The sequence below is a fragment of the Saccostrea cucullata genome, unplaced genomic scaffold (assembly GCF_032062105.1).
Source record: "Saccostrea cucullata isolate Sc308-1 unplaced genomic scaffold, CSIRO_AGI_Scuc_v1 ctg866, whole genome shotgun sequence".
Lineage (NCBI taxonomy): Eukaryota > Metazoa > Mollusca > Bivalvia > Ostreida > Ostreidae > Saccostrea > Saccostrea cuccullata.
The window spans coordinates 62,163-83,472 of NW_026941041.1; the positions used below are offsets into that span (position 1 = coordinate 62,163).

Genomic DNA, 21,310 nt, shown 5'->3' on the forward strand with positions numbered 1-21,310 from the left:
AAAATAGATTAAATGTTTTAGAAACGAATAGAATATTGTATTAGAATTAGAACAGGCAATATGTAAACCACTATCACATTAACTGATTGATTAAGTGATCAAAAAATTCAAAGGACTTTATACTTAAAATGTAAAATTTCCATCCAATAACATTGGCTTGTAACAGTGTTACGTTTGGTTGCAATGTACATTTTAAATATTAGATTTTTGAACTCCCGGAAAAAAATCCAACTACTCGCACTTCACTTTCTAAGGATCCCAAAATACCATTTAACATGTTTAAGTTTTTTTTTTTTAAATTTTTTCATCATTTGCAATGAAATCAGGTCAAAAAATATACATCAAACAAGGCATTCATTTTTGGTTTGTATCATCTGACCTTTAATAATCAACATCATTTATTTGTTTGTAAGATTCATAATGTTTATTGTATATGTATTTTCAAGGAACTTAAATTTATTTCTGCAAGTAGCATTGATTTAAAACTTCTACCCTTTCTAAGGAGGAAAATTCTTAAACTCATGTCAGTTTAATTTATTTACATTCCCATCAGTCAAATTCAACTTAAATTAATATGCCTAATATATTATACTATGTGACTGTTTTCTATACTCCATAAAAATTATAATAAGAATAAATGTAGCAGGTTCCACTGATTGTGGAAGTAAGCTTCTTTCTTATCTTCTCACTAAAATACATTAAACCAGAAATAGCTATAAATACCACATATATAGTTCTTTGTACATATTAAAATGTTTATTTGTTCAATAATAAATATAGAGCATTTTAAATTTTGTTTTGATATGCACAAGGTTATATAGAAATAAAATTACATCAAGAAAATAATATTTAAAAGGCCTTTTTAAAAAGTTTTATATTCCTAGTGAGTAAATACATGTAAATACTACATGTAGTAAATTAAGTGTACAAAAAATATGATAGGAGTCTCAAAATTGTTATCATTAATTACCACGATCCTTTATTTTTCAGCTGGTACATTAAACTCTACATTATTTTTCTCCAAAAATTATTTCATTTCAGAGGTCAACATAAAACAGAAGACAAACACCTCATCTCCTAATATATCTCTTTTTTTTCAAATATATTTTCCAGATCTTACCTAGAAGAATCTCAGCATTTAATTATGTTACACTGAAATTAAACTTCATTTTAGATATTACATAAAATTTAAACTAACAATATGAACTTCAAGGTAATAATTACAAGGAAATCAACTAACAAAATATATCATTTTACCCATAAACTTTTATAAAAGATGTATGACAGTCACTTTGTAAAAAAAAAATTACAATATTATAATTAGATAAAAATATATTTCTCTGTCAAGAAAAAAAAGAGAATTCAAACATTCATTACAAAATAGTACATGCCATCATAAAATCTTATCAACAGAAAGAATTAAAAACAAACAAGCAAAGTAATTTCATGTACACAAATATTTTCCAACAACTGTACTTTGCTGCATTTACATTACAATGTTTTCATACTGGTACGATTATACTGTCATGATTATGTTTAACCTCCTTGTACATATTCCAAATATAGATATAGATCTTCTAAATATTAATAAATATGCTTTCGAAAAAAATCTTTATTATTGTGTCCACTAAGTTTTTTTTTTAATTCTCAAGTCAATAGTCTGATGTTTCTATTATTCTAGCTTTACCCTGCTCATTTATACATCTACACTAAATCTATTACAACAAACATTACACTACTACAAGTTTTTAAAAACCCTGTTATCTTCAAAGGAAAATCAACATAAAAAAATACTGGTACATGAACCCTTCGTCAGAGACATAAATAACACAAACTGTTAAAGTTTGAAATCTCAAGATTTTGTTTACTTTCTTTAAATCTTGCATTATTCAAATCAAATAAGATTAAAATTAATTATGAAGACATTTTTACTGATTTCAAAAAATTATTCAGAATGTTTTGAATTTACTTAAATGTCTTTCTCCTTTTTCTCTTTATTGCTATAAACAAAGAGAAATCTAAAGTAAACTACTGTTGACATACGATCTGCCTTTCGATTACTTTCCTCTTTAATTTGCCCAATTTGCAAACTTTTAATTAACTTTTGCTTCAGAATTTCAACAAATATATATACTTATACATGATTTGTATTATAAAGGGCCATCTTTAGAATATTGTTTTCTTGCCCTTTTCTGACTCAGGGTAAAATGATTAAGCTGTCAGGTAAGTTAGACAGTTTTTTTCGTGAATATTTCAGCATATTCGGGATGAAGGAAATAAAAAGAAAAAAATGTGTAATGAAATTAAAAAAAAGTTTTGAGTCAAGCCATTGTTAGTTAGTTAGTCCAAAGAAGGCAATCAAAAATATTTTAAAGATGGTCTAATAAATCAAGAATAATTAGGACTGTCATATATGTAGCAACTGAATCTGTTAATGACAAAGTTACAAGTCTCACTTATTTATGTTTCTATTACATGTATCTATGAATTGTACCTCCACTAAATTAAATCGATTTTAAAAATAATTCTCTTGGAATGTAACACATAAGGCCATAAAATTTAAAGCAGATAGTAAACTGACATCTCTCACTATGGATACTGTCACACAACCATACATTAATTAATCTCAGTTACACCATTACAATGTAGATTAATCTCAGTTACACCATTACAATAAATAGAAGTCCTATTTAGCACCACTGTTACGTTTTTCTCTTTCTGTCTCTTTTCTTTATGGATTTCCTGATAAATTGTATGACTTTGTATGGATCTGTGTTGGCATTCTGAGCCTGAAGAAAAACAAATATCCCAACTCTGGATACAATATATCAAAAATATCACTTTTACTACATGTATTACATTTTATTAACTTGTATTTTTGATGATGTCAATAAGCATGCACGGAAACAATGTTGTAAGATGCAGGCAAACCAACTAATCATTTAAGATTATGTATTATGCCTCACTGTAAAGTAAATTTATGTTAATAATCTGTTCCATAAAATACTACTTGAATTCATTGATTAACTGAAAATACTTATTTCCGGCTTTTTAATATTCAACTCACAGTAAAGAGTTCTAAAGAGCTCATATCAGCCCGTATGTCTTCTACTGGGCCTCTAGTAATCAGACGTGCAAATGCAGGAATTCTCCCCAGCTTATCCTCCCTGTCCTAGGAAAGACAAACTGGTGTCAGAATTAATCATATTCCATACAACGTTTTCTTAATCAAATATTTCTAAGGAATAGATCACTCACCCCCATCCCCCACCCCAACCCTTTTTTGTACTGACGTTGTTAAGTAATATTTCTTACTTTTTCAACATCTTGTGTTTTGCATAAGCTAATTGGTTATAATATTTAAGATTCTTACTAGAATTGCACATGTCATAATATATATAAAAGGAATACTTTATAAATTGCATTTATATTGTTAAATTAAACTTACAAAACTTGGTAGACCCACTCCTGAACTATAGCACAACTTCTCCATATCATCAATGAACGCTGAAAAATATAAAATGCAGATATCTATAATCATATTTGAAAAAAAACATATATAATTTAAACATTCCAAATGTAATAATTACTTTCTCTTTAAGATAACAAATTTAATATTCATTATAAACATACCTCTGTATGTGAAGTACAGGAGATCATAGAAGTCCTGGTCTGCCTCTTCACTGATGATAATGACTTCATTGTCCTTCTTTGGTAACTATTACAATAGATAAAAGACAATACAGTTATTTCTAAACCAAATATACACAACTCTGTAAACTGTAGATTAAGGTAAAAAAAAATTGTTTTGATTTTGGCCACAGTAACAGTGATGCTAATTAGATAAATTATCACAGGTACCAGACATAGGCTGAAAAATACTGGCTACTTGTGTGTAACAGAATTCCTGAATACATTTCAGATTAGTAAAAGAAAATTTTAAAATAAGTGATATTACTAAGAATGAAAAGTGAAAGACAAGACTTGCCTTAAGGACGTTCGATCCTGATATTTTGAGCGTATTTCGCGCAGGTCACTTATTCATAAAATTAAGCATCATTTTTAGGTTCTAACAATAAAACTGAATTCTACAATGCAAATTAAACTATATTCAATGAAAAAACCGCGATTAAATTCCATTCAAGTAGAATTAAGCTAGGGATTATATTTTGTGGCGGAAGGTTTTTTAGACGAAAATGGTCAGTTTTTTCCATTTGAACTATAACAGTACTGTTAATTGTGGATGCCTATTTATCCATGCTGGTTGCAAACAAAGCTGTTTGTCGCAGTTAAATATGCAATGCTAGTTCTGAAATATCTATTAAATTATTTTTTATGAATTCTATCAACAAAGTGTGAAAAATATAGTAAACATATTCTGAAAATCGGGGAAAAAATTGAGCCAATTTTAACGTAAAATTCACACTTTTTTAGTAATATCTGAAAATGTACATCATATACCCCCACTTTTGATGTTCTTTTCTAAATATTCAGGATAACTTTGACCTATTTGCTTAAAATCAGAAAAAGTTTAAGACTTTAAAATAATTTTCTTGCTTATTATATTTTCAATGACAGAAAAATAACATTTTATTAGTGCAGAAAGGTCAAATAATTGATTATGCGAAGCAATTTGAAACTGTTTCTTAGTCACAATTTTTAAGTGTCTTTTTTTAAACAGACTTAGAGTTAATTTGTTTCGTGCTTTAATTGGATAAAAATATTGCAGGGAAAACGTCAAAGATGTAATTTTTAATTAAGACACAAAACTCAGTGCAGAAAGGTCATATTAAATGTACTGTAGCGCTAAAAGAAGCATATTGACCCCCATTTTTTGATTTGAATTTTAATTAAGCTATGTATGTAGAAACTAAAAATATACTTGGCAAAAAAAGTTTAAGACTTTAGATATCAGGATCGAACGTCGATAATTGGACATATATATTACTGTCAGGAAAACTACAATCTTCTTTTAATTTTTAAAACTGGATGATAAATATCAATCAACTTTTACTTTCTAAATTCTCAGCTGATCAATGACCTTTTGACCTTAGTACATGTACTCACCAATGAGGCGAGAGCTGCGGCCTTGCCATACTTCACCCCCAGCCCCAGTGACATGTGGATCATAATGAGATCTGAGAAGTAATTGTGTTTAGGGAAATCCCTGGTGTAAAGGTTAGCTGCCATTCTCCAGTTTTCAACAGCACCTAGAGGAAACAGTCATATGTTAGTACAGTTTATATAGGTGCAACAGAAAAGAAAGTCAGATAGTCTTTCTTGGATAAGAGAAAAAGAAAAGCCATGTTTCTGTAATTGATAATTGACTGTAAGAATTTAGGCTACATAAATATAATTCTTAGGATCTCAGGTAAATTTTCTCCAAAACAAATGTGGGAGGTAGGCTCCTTTTTATCAACATTTTATTGCCGATGAAGTTGATGAGGGAATTATTTTTTAGCATTACCTTCAAATGTATTTTAAACAAGATAACCAAGTCTCTTTGAAAATGGCTACCCTAAGTGATATTTGAGTTCTAAACTATGAGAAAATGAGGGCTGAATTTTTTTCCAGATTGATCTCTTACCAACTTATTACACTATCAAAAAACAAAAAATAAAATTTGAAAAGCAGCTAACTGAAAACAAATGTGCATGGGCCCGAGAACCTTAAATTCAATTTTATTAGCCTTACACAAGAGAACAATTTTTATAACTTGGTTGTTTTATTTCTCATGTAAAAGTATTACCTTGGTACCTGGTTTGATCCAGGAAGTTGTGTAAGTGGGGGTGGACCTGACTGGCCCCACCGTGAGGTAACATGTCCCAGATAAACATGGGGTATTTATAGCTCTTGTCCACTGCATGCGCTTTCTGTAACCTTCAAAGATCAATATTATTTGAACCAGTATTTCATTCAAAGTACACAGAACAAAAATAAATTTGCTACAGTTAGTTTATACCTGATAAGGATTTGCCATCCCCACAGGAAAGATATAACTCTTCAAGAAGATAAATATTTCTCTACACAAAAGATAGTCTAATAGATATTTAACTGGAACTTTTTTCCCCAAAAAATATAAACATTTCTTTACCTGCTTTTTTTTATTTTATGATCCCAATAACACTGCAGATTTACCCCTATTTCAACCAACATCTAGGGCTGAATCTGAAACATGGCTTTGAAATTTTGCATTGATTAATTACCAATTTCGTGACGTCTGCATGAGGTCTGTAAACTGTGTATAGGTCCAGTTGAGGGGATGATGCTTCTTAAATAAGGCCAGTGTATGCCAGGTGTCCAACTTAAAAGTGTTGGCTGCCGTAAAGGAATAATCGGACTCTACGCGACCAAACACGTCCTCCGAAGTGTGTCTGCTCAAAAAAGATTGGAATAACTTTCTGTCGCATAACTGATTTACACAGATTTTGAATTTTACCATTGTTCAATGACCACTGCTTGCCATTAGGTACATGTATATTTAGTGTCTAGAACTGTCTACCTTCGTGATATTTAATATGATAAAGATATTTAATACAATGTACGACTTAAAGGTACATGTATATATTAAACTGACTCACGTTTTGTATCGGCAAAAATCACAAGTCTCAGCAGTTTTCTTTGAGATTTCCTCCACACTGGAAAAGAATAATTCACATTTTGAACTACATAACCATCTACATGTATGTAAAACTAAGAACAGAATCAAGAAGATTTTTTTTTAATTTGTAAATAAAAATTTACATGATATACATTATTATGCAAGTACATGTGCATGTATACACTCACTATTCTCGTTCAGGTCTTGGAGGTTTAGACATGGGTCTTTTTTCTCTTAGAGGATTGTATACATTTTCCTCCCTTGTATATTCATTGTATATGAATAGGATTCTCTGCAACAAAAAAATTTAATAAATAAAATTTTCAGTAGTAATTTTTTATTGAATTAACAAAAACTGCTAGGAGACCTAAACACAAATTAATCCTAATATTCAACATATCTTAATAATATAAACCTTGCATATTCTGAGCATTTAAAATCTTAAAACAAATAACTATGTTATGTTCAATGAGAAGATGGTTGGAAAAAATGGAGTTCTATATACAATGATATGCCAGTAGTTGAACAGAAAAGGACTATAATACTTCCTATTATAATCAGTAAAATAATGAATAGCATTTTGTCAAAAGCTTATAAAGTCCTAAAGAATTTGAAATTTAAAACAGTATATTAATACAAACGTACAAACCTGGTCTTTGACATTGTTGAAAAGCTCCTCATTTCCTCCCAGCCAACCTTTGACCTTTGCAGCAAAGGTTTCTGGGATTACTACCTTGGCAGGGTGCTCAGTAATTGTGAAAATTGAAGAAAATCTTTTATACATATCTCTGCAAGTGTAATGAAGTTATATGTCAATTTATATGACAATAGATTTCAAGTTTATGAGAATATAAAATAAGTCAATAAAAAATTGATGCAAGTTTTATGCCATGCAAGTCCATAAAATCTAGCAGTGAGGTCAAATAAAAGAAAAGTCTCATATGGTGCAGTGTACATGTACCTCAAGTGGTACAGAGTACAAGTATATCAAGGAGTAGAGTTCATGTGTATATCAAGGTATACTGTGTATGTGTACATGTGTAATGGATGGGGCCGTGGATATCGGCCTGGATAGATCAGTTGGTAGAGCACCTGACTGGAGATACAGGGGTCCCGGGTTCGATTCCCATCCCTCCTTACATTTTCTCCTTTCCTGTTACATACGTATATAAAAGGTTACAGTGTACCGGTACATGTATATCAAGGAAATGTGAATTACATGTAACAATTTGATATGTTGATGTTTGCAGGGTTTTTTTTAGTTCTGACTTCTACACATGTACAAACTTTCATAATATAATAAAGAGTTCATCATCCAGCCATCTAAATTGACATGGATTATAAACCCATCTCTGGTTCTCTGGTTTTTAAGAAGACTTACTGACATTCAAATGCTGTAGATTTTTTCCATTTATCCAGAATCTTCGGATAGTCTTCCAAGGAGAGTGCGTCCTCCGACTTCATGCAGTATTTCTTGAACCATGCCTTAAAAACAGAAATAAACTAAATTAAAAATATAAAATGATTTTGATTCAGCTGATTTAAAAACTTTCCTCTTGTGGTTTTGTAGTTTGAATAAAAAAATATATTGATATGCTAAGATCTTGAAAAACATTATAGCTGTACAGTCTGGAATGTAAGAAGGGCCTATTATTATACATTTTTCATTCTTCTATACTAGACATTTCCAATATCATGCATCAGTAAGATTTTTTTTCATCAATTTTTATTTTAGGAGAGGGGGTTGGTATCGACTTTTATGAAAGCTTTGACATTCTCAGCTCTTAACCCCCTGCTGTCTGTAGTACTTTGATATACTCATATATGAGTCCCCTGCTATCTGTTGTACTTACAGTTGATATACTCATATATGAGTCCCCTGCTATCTGTTGTACTTACAGTTGATATACTCATATATGAGTCCCCTGCTATCTGTACAGTAGTACTTTGACATACTCACTTCTGCATCCCCTGCTATGTGTGGTATTTCAACATACTGTATTGAGGGAAATTTTTTGCCTCCGTTTTATTTTCGCACATTTTGTCCTCTTCAAAGTTGGTGAATTTAAAATGGAGCAAATTTAGAGAACATAACATAATTTCTTATACAGAACCAGACTGGGTGAATTTAAAACGGGGCAAAATTGTTAGCAAGTGTATAAGGGCGAAAATAACATTGTATACAGTACATCTCTGAACCCCCTGCTATCTGTAGTACATTGACGTACTCACCTCCGAGTCCCCTGCTACTTGTAGTGCTGGCCACTCTATGTACTTGTTATCTCGATGCTTGGTTACTGTGTATTGAGTTTTGTTTGAAGGTCGTAGAAAGGAGGTCATCAAATACAACAGAATCACTATGGACACCAGTAGAATCAACAACTGCCATTTCTTAAAGCTAATTACTTTTGACATTTCACCGTTTTGTTTCATTACATGGCTTTTAACCTGAAAGTAAAATATTCAGGATTTAGTGATCATGTTTATTAAAATCATACAGAGATAATATATATTATATATTCATAGACTGGTTGAACTTTTGTCATAAAGAAAAATCTGCATTGATTTTAAAATCAGAGTAAATATAAACTTTGTGTGAAAAAAAACTATAAAAAAAACTGAAGCTCTGTAGAAAAACATATCATTTTACCTGTGATATATAAAAACATGAATCAATAACAAATAACAAAGATATGTCTAAATACATTATTAAGTGGCAACAACGTCCCAGTATTGCCCAACAGGCCCAGCAACGTAATGAACGCATACAACCAGAGGCAGAACAAAGGTAAACGGTCAAGGATGACTTTTTCGAGTCTAACGTTACATCGTCCTATTGTGGTTTTTCATTTACCATCAATACATAACAACATATGGGATGTTAAAACCTTTTCTTTTAGGGGTGTATGATAAGAAACTCTTTTGTTGTGTAGCTTGAATGATCAATCGTTACATTGTTCTCTAACGTTACTCATCAGTTTGTGTACAATCCATAAAGACGATCGAAATCTGCGTCAACATTAAAGATCGGCAAGAAAGATGAAGAAAATGGAGAGAGAAAAACGATCAAAACAATATAAAATCCATAAAAAATACGTATAGTTACCTCTGTTTGCCTGTCATTAATTGAAATTTCGAAATATTCCTCAATTTGTTGACTCAAAGCAAACTGCTGTCTTCTCTCATGGTCGCAGACATGTTAATCTGTTTTAAATGAACGCCGAACCCGAACGGAATAAAAATCAAAGTACTAATAAAAATACTGACAATTGCAGGAATGACAACTGCTTTTTGTCTATACATGTATACATATCTAAGTAACTCTCTTTCCTTCACAAATCCGAGAATTTATAACACTTTTATAAATTAAGGCTCGTGTACATACATTTTCCACGCCTACATCACAGACACCTGACGTTACTTATTTTTCTTTTTATAAAAAAATATACACATACCTAATTATTAGGTATGTGTATAATATTTTTATCAAAAGAAAAATAAGTAACGTCAGGTGCCTGTGGCCTACATGTAGCAATCACTATTAGAAGACTCAAGTATTTAATTCAAGCTGACTATATCTCACGGAGAAATAATATACAGTTTATTCATGAGCTTACTCCAACATGCAGTCATGTCTTTTTTTAAAAAAAACCCTTTTTTCTCATAAGATTCTGACTCCAATATGATCGACATACAAAATTGAATATTAGAATAAACACCATGCGTTGATATCGTTTACTATAAAGAAAGAGAATGCACGTGTTGATATCGTTTAGAAAAACGTTATTCATAATGTACAATGTAAAGGTATGTGGTGGTCCCCAATTCCTTTAACCAAATGACAAATGAAAGTTAATAAACAGAAATTTTCAGCTGTATTGATGTTAATGACAATATTCAAAACCAGGTTAAACCTAAAACTAGATACACATGTACATGTACATCATAAATCAAAAAATCATTGTGACTTGGGGAGAAGTTGGATTTGGAGCCTGCGTAGTGGAGACTTCCGCTGAGGGTATACATTTGGGATTGTGATGCACGTGCTGACCGCCGTGGACCTCCACCGTCTCCCCGCGGCATGTCAGCCCCTCCTCACACGGACAATAGTTCATAAACATATTCGGATTACCAAAATCGTGGACAAGAAACACGTGGCAAGTCTGCCCTTGGTATCGGCGTGCATGGCAAGTGCCTTTGGATGCCCCGAAAATGAATCGGCGCATGCGCCTGTCTTCTGCAACACAGCATTCTGTGTCTCCACAGTCCGCGGAGGATGTGCACGACTCTCCCAGGGAATGTACTGTCTGTGAAGAAACATTTCTGTGATACAATGTTTGTGCAAGGGAAAAACTAGGTATAAATATCATGTATAAAAATGATTAATTAATTAATTTAAAATGTAGTTACGACAAGTTCTAGTCAAGGAAGTATAAAAACTTTATATAACATTGTATTACGATTACTGATAAATAAAATTACATAAAAGATTAGGAATAAGCACAATTATTGTTCAAAGTACACACGATGGAAGATGCAAAATGAAAAGACTCAACTGAGAAATGAAAGTTGTACTTTCTTTGTAAACACATCTGATTAACCGACTACAAATATACTGTTACACCTATACGTACATTATATTACTGCATTAGATTTATTTCGATCTATTTATTTTGGAAATTACTTGAGTACTTTTAGGCTGATGGGCGTTCATTCATTATTTTGTTGAATACGTTTGATTTTTTCTGACACTTACCACTAAAATATCCACTATCACCAAAAAGACCAGAGAGAACTTCATGTTTTCTTATTTCAGTACACTGGGAAACACCAGGTGGACGTATACTACATCTGTAAATGTAAACTGACGAAATTTATCAAAGGGGAAGGGAAATTTCCGAAAATTGTCTGCACTGTAGTTTAAAGTTTTAAGATAATTAAATATTTTTTTAAAATAATGTGATTATTGCACGTTAATGGTAAACAATATGCACTTATCAGTCTAGTAATTAAAATTTCTTGTTGACTTATTGATAAATATATTATCTGGATATTCTAGATTTTAATTTCTTTAATGGAGAACAATTTAAATGATAAGGATTTGTTTGTTTTTGTTTTTTTTTTGAAACAGCAGCATTATTTCAATACAATTACAGAGGTAATGGACCATTCGGTGGACCTTTCATACCACAAGAACAATTTGGATTACTTATGATATTACATCTATACAGATCATTATTTAAAATGCAATTGTGTCTTAATTTTGTATGTATAATGTTTAGATACCTTCTGCCATATGAAAAATACTTAGGAGGCTTATCATAATGTAGTATTTACTTACAATAATAATGAGATTGAAATTGTAAAAGAATTTAAATATTTAGGAGAGTTTTTTTTTTTTTTTTTTCAAGAACTGGATCATTTTATAGTACTAGAAAATATACTGTGCAAAGAGCAACAAGAGTTATGTACGCCATAATAAAAAAAGCACGAGAATTTAATTTGTCCATTGATTGTCAAATTGATATGTTTGATGAAATGGTTATCCCTATCCTTCTTTATGGTTGCGAGATATGGGGATTTGAAAATGTAAACATTATTGAGAAACTTCAACTAAAATTTTGTAAACTTATACTTCAACTTAAGACATCTACCCCAAACTATACGGTTTATGGCGAGCTTGGTAGATATCCATTAAGTGTAAATATTAAAATGAGAATGATAAAATTTTGGGCAAAACTGTTGAAATGTAAAGAAACAAAATTATGTCACATTTTATGTAGTTTTCTATACAGTTCATCAATGTACAACAATGTTAATTGTAGTTCTAAATGGATTGAAAGTATACAAAATATTTTACAAGAATATGGTTTGAACTATGTCTGGATGTCTCAAAATGTAGGAAATGAAAAATGGTTGTTAAATATAATGAAGCAAACACTCATTGATCAATTCATACAAAATTGGAATTCAAATTGTGATGCATCGAGTAAAGGCAAAATTTATAAATTGTTCACTAATAGTAATTTTACATCTAGGCAGTATTTAAATATCAATGTGTCAACTAATACTACAATTACATTAACAAGATTTAGAACCAGTAATCATAAATTACCCATAGAAAAAGGCCAATGGAGTAATATACCCTCAAACCAAAGACTATGTACTCTATGTAATAATGATATTGGAGACGAATTCCATTATATTATGTCGTGTCCAGCTCTAAATGATAGTAGAAAATTGTGAATCCCATCAACATATACAACTCGACCAAGTGCTTTCAAGTTTTCAAATTTATTTTCATGTAAAAAAGTATCCGTTATCAATAACCTTTGTAAATTCATTACTATAGTTAATAAGAGAGTTACCCCTCCAGGTTAATGTATACCATACAAATACTAAAGTTTTGAGTCCGAACATTATTTAATCTAAAACAATAAAATTCAACTAGTATACATTGTGCACATGCGTGAGACGAAAGCGGTCACGAAATTTTTGCTCTTACTGGAAAGGAACTTTTTTGAAGTTTTAAATGGTATTTGTAAATATTGAGCCACGAAGATAAAGATATTTGTGTGATATGTCTATTGGAGTATTTAGAAGGATTTAAAATGGCCGAATTTGAACGAAGAAGACTTTCGTCTGATGGACAGACACCAAAACCCCCGACCAAGATGTTCAAGATGGCGGCACCAAGCGGTGAGTCTAATACAACAGACAGCTTTGAAAATAAAATGATTGTCCAAATGACTATAATTGCTAACGCAATAGATCAACTCCAGGATGGTCAGGCACAGTTAAAATCAACAATAAACAGTAAATTAGACAGAATCCGAAATGAGTTTATGGCGTCTATCGACGAAAAGCTCAAAGCTATCCGTCCCGACCTTGACCTTGAACTTGGAAAACAGCAAAGCCAAATCGAATCATTGTCACAGTCTGTTATGTCTGTTCTTCAGAGACTACAGGTGGTTGAAAATGTCGTAGTAGAACGCCCGGACCTTGCACTAGAAAGTAGGTCAGCAGGTGAATCGAACACGCTGTTTGAAAACAAGGGGAACCCCCTGAACAATGCGGAATTAACAATTATAGCTTCAAACATTCCACAGGAACCGGACGCAGACATATTGGAGGTCTCCAAGGAATTGATACATTCTCTAAATGCATCAACTAATGTGATTGCTGCTGCTCGACTGAGAAAGCGGAAAATCGGAAAACCAGCTTTAGTTAAAATTAGCTTTGAGTCCGTCCAGGATAAAATACTCATCATGAGAGAAAAGAAACAATTGAAAACAGTGGAGAAGTATAAGCATGTGTTTTTGCGTGGTAGCAAAACTCATACCGAAAGGCTTTTGGAATTGAATGCGCGTACACTACTAAATGAATTGCCTCATGGAAAAGATTTTCGAATCACTTCAAACGGCCGAATTGTGAAGAAAACACATGATAGATTGCAACAAGATTTTCAGGACAAAAGTGAAGGATAGGATCCGCTCCGGTTCATTGAACAATCGTTAACTTTCTGTCATTTAAATGTTGGAAGATAATGGAATACTCTCCGACACACAGAACGGATTTCGACGCAATAGATCTTGCAAAGACCACATATTTTCCCTAACCAACCTAATACAAGATCGAAAATCTACTTTTGTTACCTTTATTGATCTTCAAAAAGCGTTTGATTTTGTAAACAGAGATCTCTTGCAGTACAAACTTCAGTTAAATGGAGTCAGTGGTCCAATTTATAATGCTATTTCCAGTTTATATTCTGAGACATTCTCTTGTGTATGTGTAAATGAATTCCGGACAAACTGGTTTGTATGTCCAAACGGTGTACGTCAACAGGTCCAGTCCAAAGACTATTTCTACCTACGTAGCTATTAATAGCTACCTAGGTATTTAAAGCTACCCAAAGTAGCTATTTTTACCTACTTTTTATAATTTCTGCATTTTGCGGCACAAAGACTAAACGGCGCAACATGGTGAATACCATATCTTTTGATACAGTCACACTAATGATGAATACAACAAAATTTTGGCCTAAAAATGATGACTTCCTGAATCGGCAATTTTACATTAGTTTCTATGCAAAATTGATAATATACGAAGTAATAATTGTTTGGCCTAATATTTGTCATATCCATCTTCAGTGTGACTGTATCAAGAGATTTTGTGCTCACCATGTTGCGCCGTTCCTGCATTTGGCCACAAAATGCAAGTAAAGCAGAAAGTAGGTAAAAATAGCTACTTTGGGTAGCTTTAAATACCTAGGTAGCTATTAATAGCTACGTAGGTAGAAATAGTCTTTGGACTGGACCTGGTCAAGGAGACAACTTGTCACCCACCTTATTCTCCCTGTTTATTAACGATTTAGCAACAGGAATTTCACAACTAAATACAGGAATTCCCATTGGAGATCAAAAGGTAAGCCTTTTATTGTATGCCGACGATATTGCCATTCTCAGTGAAAATGAATCAGATATGCAGAAATGTCTTGATACTCTGTCCAACTGGTGTAAACGGTGGAGATTAAATGTGAATTGTGCAAAATCTAATGTCATGCACTTTAGGAAACGCCAGGTACCTCAAAGTCTATACAAGTTCAAAATAGGGGAAGAAGAATTACAGTATGTTAATCAATATCGATATCTCGGTATAATCTTTCACGAGAAGATGGACTTTAACATAGCGGCAGAAACTCTTGGTAAAGCAGGAGGAAGAGCATTGGGGTCATGATTTCGAAAATTCATGATTATAAAGATGTTGGACATACCTACGAAAAGCTTTTTCAATCTTGTGTGATCCCTATTTTAGATTATTGTTCCGGGGTTTGGGGATTCAAAACATATCATTCTTTAGAAGTTGTACAAAATCGTGCTATTCGATATTTTTTTAGGATTACATACCGGGTAGATACGCACCCGCAATCGCATTAAACAGTGAAGTTGGATGGATAACACCGACATACAGGCGCTGGATTAACATGATTAGAAGGTGGAACCGATTAATTGAAATGGACGACGACAGACTCATCAAAAAGGTTTTCTTATGGAATTATCAAAATAGTAGAACATGGTGTTCACAAATGAAAGAAATCCTATACAAATTAAATATGCAAACCAATTTTGATTACCTCCGAATATGTGATTTAAATCAAGCCAAATGTGAATTGTTTGCGCTTTGCGAAGAAGAATGGAAATTGAAAATATCGTCGTTACCGAAATTGAGAACATTTGTGACCTTTAAAAATAATTTTGAAATGGAACCTTACATAACGATGGACATGAAAAAACAAGAACGCTCCACGATGGCTCAGTTTAGAGTTGGTATCCTTCCGTTACGAATAGAAACAGGCCGATTTAAAAACGAACCGCCACAAGAACGTTTTTGTGTTCTATGTAATGACGAATCAGTAGAGGATGAAAACATTTTTTATTTCATTGTAAAATCTATGAAAATATTAGAGAAACTTTCTTTCATAATGTTAATTTAAAAAGAACTGTAGCTCCATTTGAAAATTTAAAAATTTTAATGAAAAATCATCAGAGACAAACTGCCAAGTTTTTAAATTCATGTTTTTCACTAAGACAAAAATATTTATATCAATCAAATTAATATTATAATGTCCATCATGCGTGCTTTAAATGATTATAGTAATACTGTACATATATTAAAGTGACAAATAGGTCCAATGGGCCGGGTGTGATGTATATATACGTTTATATTGTATTTACTTGTTGTCTATACACATGTCACTATAATAAAATATTTACTTACTTACTTATATTATGTAAACCTATTGGGTCTATTATTGAGAGAGTTGGTTGCTTAATTTAGGAAATTGTCATTTTTCATTGTTGGCCTTATTTTTCTCACGCATGCTGTATTATATGTATTGTACATCATTTATGTTTGTATTTTCTCTATACTGTTGTACAGTTTAAGAGAATAAACTATTGAATTGAATTGAATTGTGTTATATTAACTACTCTGTACTTTATCTTTATTCAGAAAAAATGACTGACCCTTCATGCAAGAGCATTATCTATAATTCTGCATTTGATTCACTATTATTTTTAAAAGACAAGATACCTAGAGGGAAGATATTCTGAGCGAGGAATTGGTGGTTATAAACACGATATCGCGGTTATCTCTTCATGTTGAGAGAAATTCATTGGTTACTAGTATACATACATCATGTACATCGGGACACTTTTTCTTTCATACTGATTTGGCAAATAAAACCTCTGGACAGTATGCATGTCCCCATGTTAAAAACCAGTCCTCCATACCATGCGATAACAAATGTGTATTCTCTCACAGTTGATATGTACGTTGAGTACTGATGAACCCAACTTAGTGACCTAGTAACTTACAGTTTGTTTAACATGATAGCTTTTGCTCGTGTATTCACGAGTCAATCTGTTCACCTGACTTCAAGGCTTGTACACTGTTGCTACATATGTTCATGTATCACTTCATAAACAAATAATTTTTGTGCGTTTATTTTGATACATTCTTTCAAGGCTGTGAATTTAGAAAGGATGCTTTTGGTACATTTTGTTACTTAATTAAATATCTAAAATCTTCATCTTAAAAATGGACTCTCTGAAAGAAAAAACTCCATTAATTCCAAACAACGAGGACGCCATTTTAAAAAGCAGAAAGAAGAGGGTACACTTCTGTTTGTGTTTAATCACGATTCTTCACTACGTTACATCGATCATCGGGAGTTTAGTTGTGTCGGAGTACACTTTCCAGTATATAAGTGACCAAGAAGGAGAATCGAGCCAGCTGACTTCGCGTCACGCGAGTTCAAACGAGAATTGTTCCTCCCATCAAAACGAGGCTCAACATAAGTCTGCTCAGTGGAACGCGTACTATGAGTATGTTGAATACGTTCCGGCTCTTCTTGTCGTTATTTTCGGAGGAGTCATGTCTGACTACTATGGAAGAAAACTGTTCATTATACTACCTGTCTTAGGAACTTTCCTCCAATATTTTGCAACTCTCGTTGTTTTACAGTACAATCTCCACATAAAATATTTATTTGTCGGCTGTGTGCTAGCTGGAATCACGGGGACCCATTACACATTAAATGTGGCGCTCTGTGGCACCATTGCAGACGTTTCGAATTATGACAATTCTCGGACGTTTAAGATAGCGTTGTTACATCTTTACGCAGGTCTTGGATCCGTAATGTCACAGCTATCCACAGGATATATGATTAAGTACCTTGGCTTTACCATGCCTTGTTTAGTGGCAGTAACACTTTCTTTTCTCAATCTTTTGGTTGGACTATGCATACCAGAAACCTTAGACAAATCAAAGCGAAAACCTAACAAGGATAATTTGTATCAAAAGCTCGGTCGATTTTTCGCTTTTTACACCAGTTCTTCGAATCTCAGAGATGGAAAAGTGTGGCAATTCGTTCTGTGTCTGCTCGCTTTATTTGTCATCATTTCCCCCTATACAACGAGACAGAGTATGGATATACTGTATTTTGTAGGCCAGCCATTTTGTTTTTCATCAGAGGAAATAGGCTGGTACAATTCCTTAAGCGGTTTAACCATTGTTGTGTCTGTCTTTCTTTTAAAGTTGCTCCACTTTTGCTTAAATGACGAGATAATTGCTATTCTAAGCTGTTTCTCCGGTATTGCCTGCTTTTGCGTGGAAGGTTTAGCTTCCGGTTGGTGGATGTTAGGCATTGGTGAGTCACTCCAAAATCTCACCAAAAGATTTATAGAATTCGTGTTTGCAGAGAACCTACAGAAAACATGCATGTATAGCGTACTAAATCATTTAATCTATTGCTTTGGCGGGATTTCAAAATGTCAAAACCGATGGTAACTAAATAGTACTGATTTGACTTATCATTTCCTAATGTATAAATAGACTATAGACAGAGTTTTATATAATTCTTATGTCTTAGTTCTATCTATGTCAGTTCCTGCATGCGTGTCTATTTTTGAAATGAGAACATATTTTCATCACATACGATCACCGCTGTTTTGAGATCCATTTTTACGCTTTTTTAACAATTAACATAGTAATCATCATTTTTTTTAGAAAGTTTGCAGAAATTGTTTATTCTCTTCTTCTTCCTTTTCAGCAATTGGATGCGGGGTGATCGCCCTAAATTCACTTCCAGTCATCAAAGGCATCATGTCTCGATTGGTCAATGAAAAGGAACAAGGTACATTCTATATGGGTCTTGGGGGCGGGGCAGCATTTTAAATAGTTTTTTTCTTTCGATTGATGGAAAGAAAAAAAATCACGATTGAACCTTCTCCCATCTTTGCAACAGTCATTATTATGAGTGAACCGTATAATCTTTTTTTACAAGTATATACATTGTAAATGTAAAATAAATGTTATGTTTATTTAGAATTTTTATGAATTTAAAGGGGCATGGACACAGTTTCAGCTTAAAATTTTCAAAATTATTTTCCCATTTTCACAAATATTTAACGAAGGTCTTTCTAATGATCATCAAAATTTGAACTTCAGTTGTCGAGATACAAGCCAGATTTAATTAGCCTTTTTATGCAAAAAGTTTGCAGGAATGTTTTTGTTTACATCATTTAATATACTAATATATGTGCGTTCAAAGCAGATGACTTTAATGAAGAAATTACTTCTAAACAATATTAGACAGTTTCAAGTGATTTGATGAATTTCATTTTGTTCTAAATATGATATTTTCTATATGATTGATTGTTTGTATATTGTTTAAGGTCCCTCTCGAGAATTTTTCACTTATATGGAGACGATATTTTCTATATGTAAACAAAAACAAGGCACGAGCCTTGTTTACATTATGAAGAACTTTAAATTCTGTATCTCGAGTGTTAATGAAGAAATGATGTTCAAATTTTTGCTGATCATTAGATAATATCTTAATTGGGAATTATGAATATTAAAACTGGTTTTTAGAAATCAATTAAAACCGTGTCTTTGTCCCTTTAAAAAGGATGTAATATTTTTATTGAGTATTGATTCTTTTCTGATATTCTTCCTACCAAAAATAAAATCAAATTATTCTAATTAACATTTTAATAATTTCTCGATTATCCCTTCTGTGCAGGTGCCCTTTTTGCTAATGTATACCTCCTGGAGACCCTGTGTCGGTTATTTGGCTCCACTGTTTTCTTCAATATTTACGCCGAGACCCAGTACTTTATGAGGGGGTTCGTGTATTTTGTTTATGCTGGATTTATTGCCATGGGAGGAATCTCAATGATGTGAGGAGTTTTAATATCTTTATTACTAATTAGATGTATAGAAATAACTTAATTCACTGTTCAAGACTAAATAATGTATAGTTTACTAGGAAATTTTCGCCCACATTTCATTTTCGCCCCTTTCCCCATACCTTGGTTGGGCGATTTTAAAACAGAGAGAATTCAAAGAATACAGGATTATTTCTTATAAGCAGAAGTGTTACTGGCGAATTTAAGACGGTGCAAAATTGTTTGCAAAATTGAAAGGGCGAAAATAAAGCGGGGCGAAAATAACCTTGCATACTGTATTGTAAATATAATAACCTGTAAATTTTTTTTATATATAAAATATGTTCCCTGAACACAATGGAAGGGGATTTATTACGAACATGTCTTAAATATCAGTTGATGTTTATATCTTCATGTACAGGTATATCTTCCACCTGATGAAATATAAATGCTTTCTTTTTTCTTTAGACCTGTCCTGATTTCTGCTCATAGAAATCCAAAGAAAGTAACAGAAATTTCGATACAGGGCTGAGAGATTTATTTTAGGCTTGCATGCTGCAAATACAGAAGTAACCAATTTGTTAATTTGAAGAAAAGTTTACCAAAATGTCTATTTATGAATTATATATAGATATGTGGGCATGTATGTATTATCTTTTAAAAGGTTATGAGAAAACGCGTAAGCATCACTAACAAGCTGCTTGTGGAATAAAATATTTATTTCCTATCTATGCTTGTATATAAGCTTTGATTGGTTATATGAACATGTAAGATATATCTTCCACCTGATGAAATAAAACGCTTTCGTCACAATGCATAGTTTTTCTATAATACAAAGCAAATCAGAAATTTCGATACACACTGAAGATTATTATGGGTACAAGGCAAATACAGAAGTAACCAATTTGTTAATTTGAAGAAATGTTTACCAAAATGTCTATTTATGAATTATATATATATATGTGGGCATGTATGTATTATCTTTTAAAAGCTTACGAGAAAACTCGTAAGCACCACTTCCAAGCTGCTTGTGGAATAAAATATATGTACATTGTAAAAGCTAAAAAGATTTTCCTAAAGTTGACACAGTTTCAACAGGGTTTTTGAAAACTATTTTGATGTTTACATTTCCTAACTAAGGCAGCCGTCTATTGTTAAGTCAAATGCTGACTTATTTTCTCATGCTAATTTTTAGACTATTAATTAAATGTTGAATTATTAATAGATGTTTCCGTTATCAATTTCCTGATCATGACAAAGAGCGCACGACAGATGTGACCGGTCGGCAGGAGATTCTCACTCCTTCATGGCACCTGATCCCACCTCTGATGTTTCAGAGATCCGTGCTTGCTCTGGTTGATCCTCTTTTGCATTGTTTGAAAGGACTTCTGAGCTTGTATATAACCCGGTATCTCCATAATTATATTTTAAATCATACTTTATATTTAAAATATATATTTTTTGTCCGAAGCTGAGA

At 32.3% G+C, this 21,310-nt stretch overlaps 3 protein-coding genes across 3 annotated transcripts; 1 reads left to right on the forward strand and 2 right to left on the reverse strand.

Moving 5' to 3' along the window:
* Positions 1 to 955: 955 nt before the first annotated feature.
* Positions 956 to 9,816, reverse strand: LOC134256993 (uncharacterized). The gene is made up of 13 exons (XM_062739655.1): positions 9,708 to 9,816; positions 8,834 to 9,049; positions 7,983 to 8,086; positions 7,251 to 7,389; positions 6,790 to 6,893; positions 6,582 to 6,638; positions 6,207 to 6,374; positions 5,750 to 5,880; positions 5,068 to 5,210; positions 3,634 to 3,718; positions 3,449 to 3,507; positions 3,068 to 3,172; positions 956 to 2,789 (listed from the first exon to the last, which is right to left on the reverse strand). The coding sequence occupies exons 2-13, from the start codon at positions 9,032 to 9,034 to the stop codon at positions 2,703 to 2,705; spliced, it is 1,383 nt and encodes a 460-aa protein (XP_062595639.1). The 5' UTR covers positions 9,035 to 9,049; positions 9,708 to 9,816; the 3' UTR covers positions 956 to 2,702.
* Positions 9,817 to 10,477: 661 nt separating this feature from the next.
* LOC134257004 (uncharacterized) lies at positions 10,478 to 11,435 on the reverse strand. Its single transcript, XM_062739663.1, has 2 exons — positions 11,358 to 11,435; positions 10,478 to 10,908 (listed from the first exon to the last, which is right to left on the reverse strand). Exons 1-2 carry the CDS (start codon positions 11,400 to 11,402, stop codon positions 10,552 to 10,554), a joined length of 402 nt encoding a protein of 133 aa, XP_062595647.1. The 5' UTR covers positions 11,403 to 11,435; the 3' UTR covers positions 10,478 to 10,551.
* A 5,634-nt stretch (positions 11,436 to 17,069) lies between these two features.
* Positions 17,070 to 20,432, forward strand: LOC134256997 (proton-coupled folate transporter-like). Its single transcript, XM_062739658.1, has 4 exons — positions 17,070 to 18,311; positions 18,714 to 18,797; positions 19,689 to 19,845; positions 20,302 to 20,432. Exons 1-4 carry the CDS (start codon positions 17,201 to 17,203, stop codon positions 20,363 to 20,365), a joined length of 1,416 nt encoding a protein of 471 aa, XP_062595642.1. The 5' UTR covers positions 17,070 to 17,200; the 3' UTR covers positions 20,366 to 20,432.
* The last annotated feature ends 878 nt before the right edge of the window (positions 20,433 to 21,310 follow it).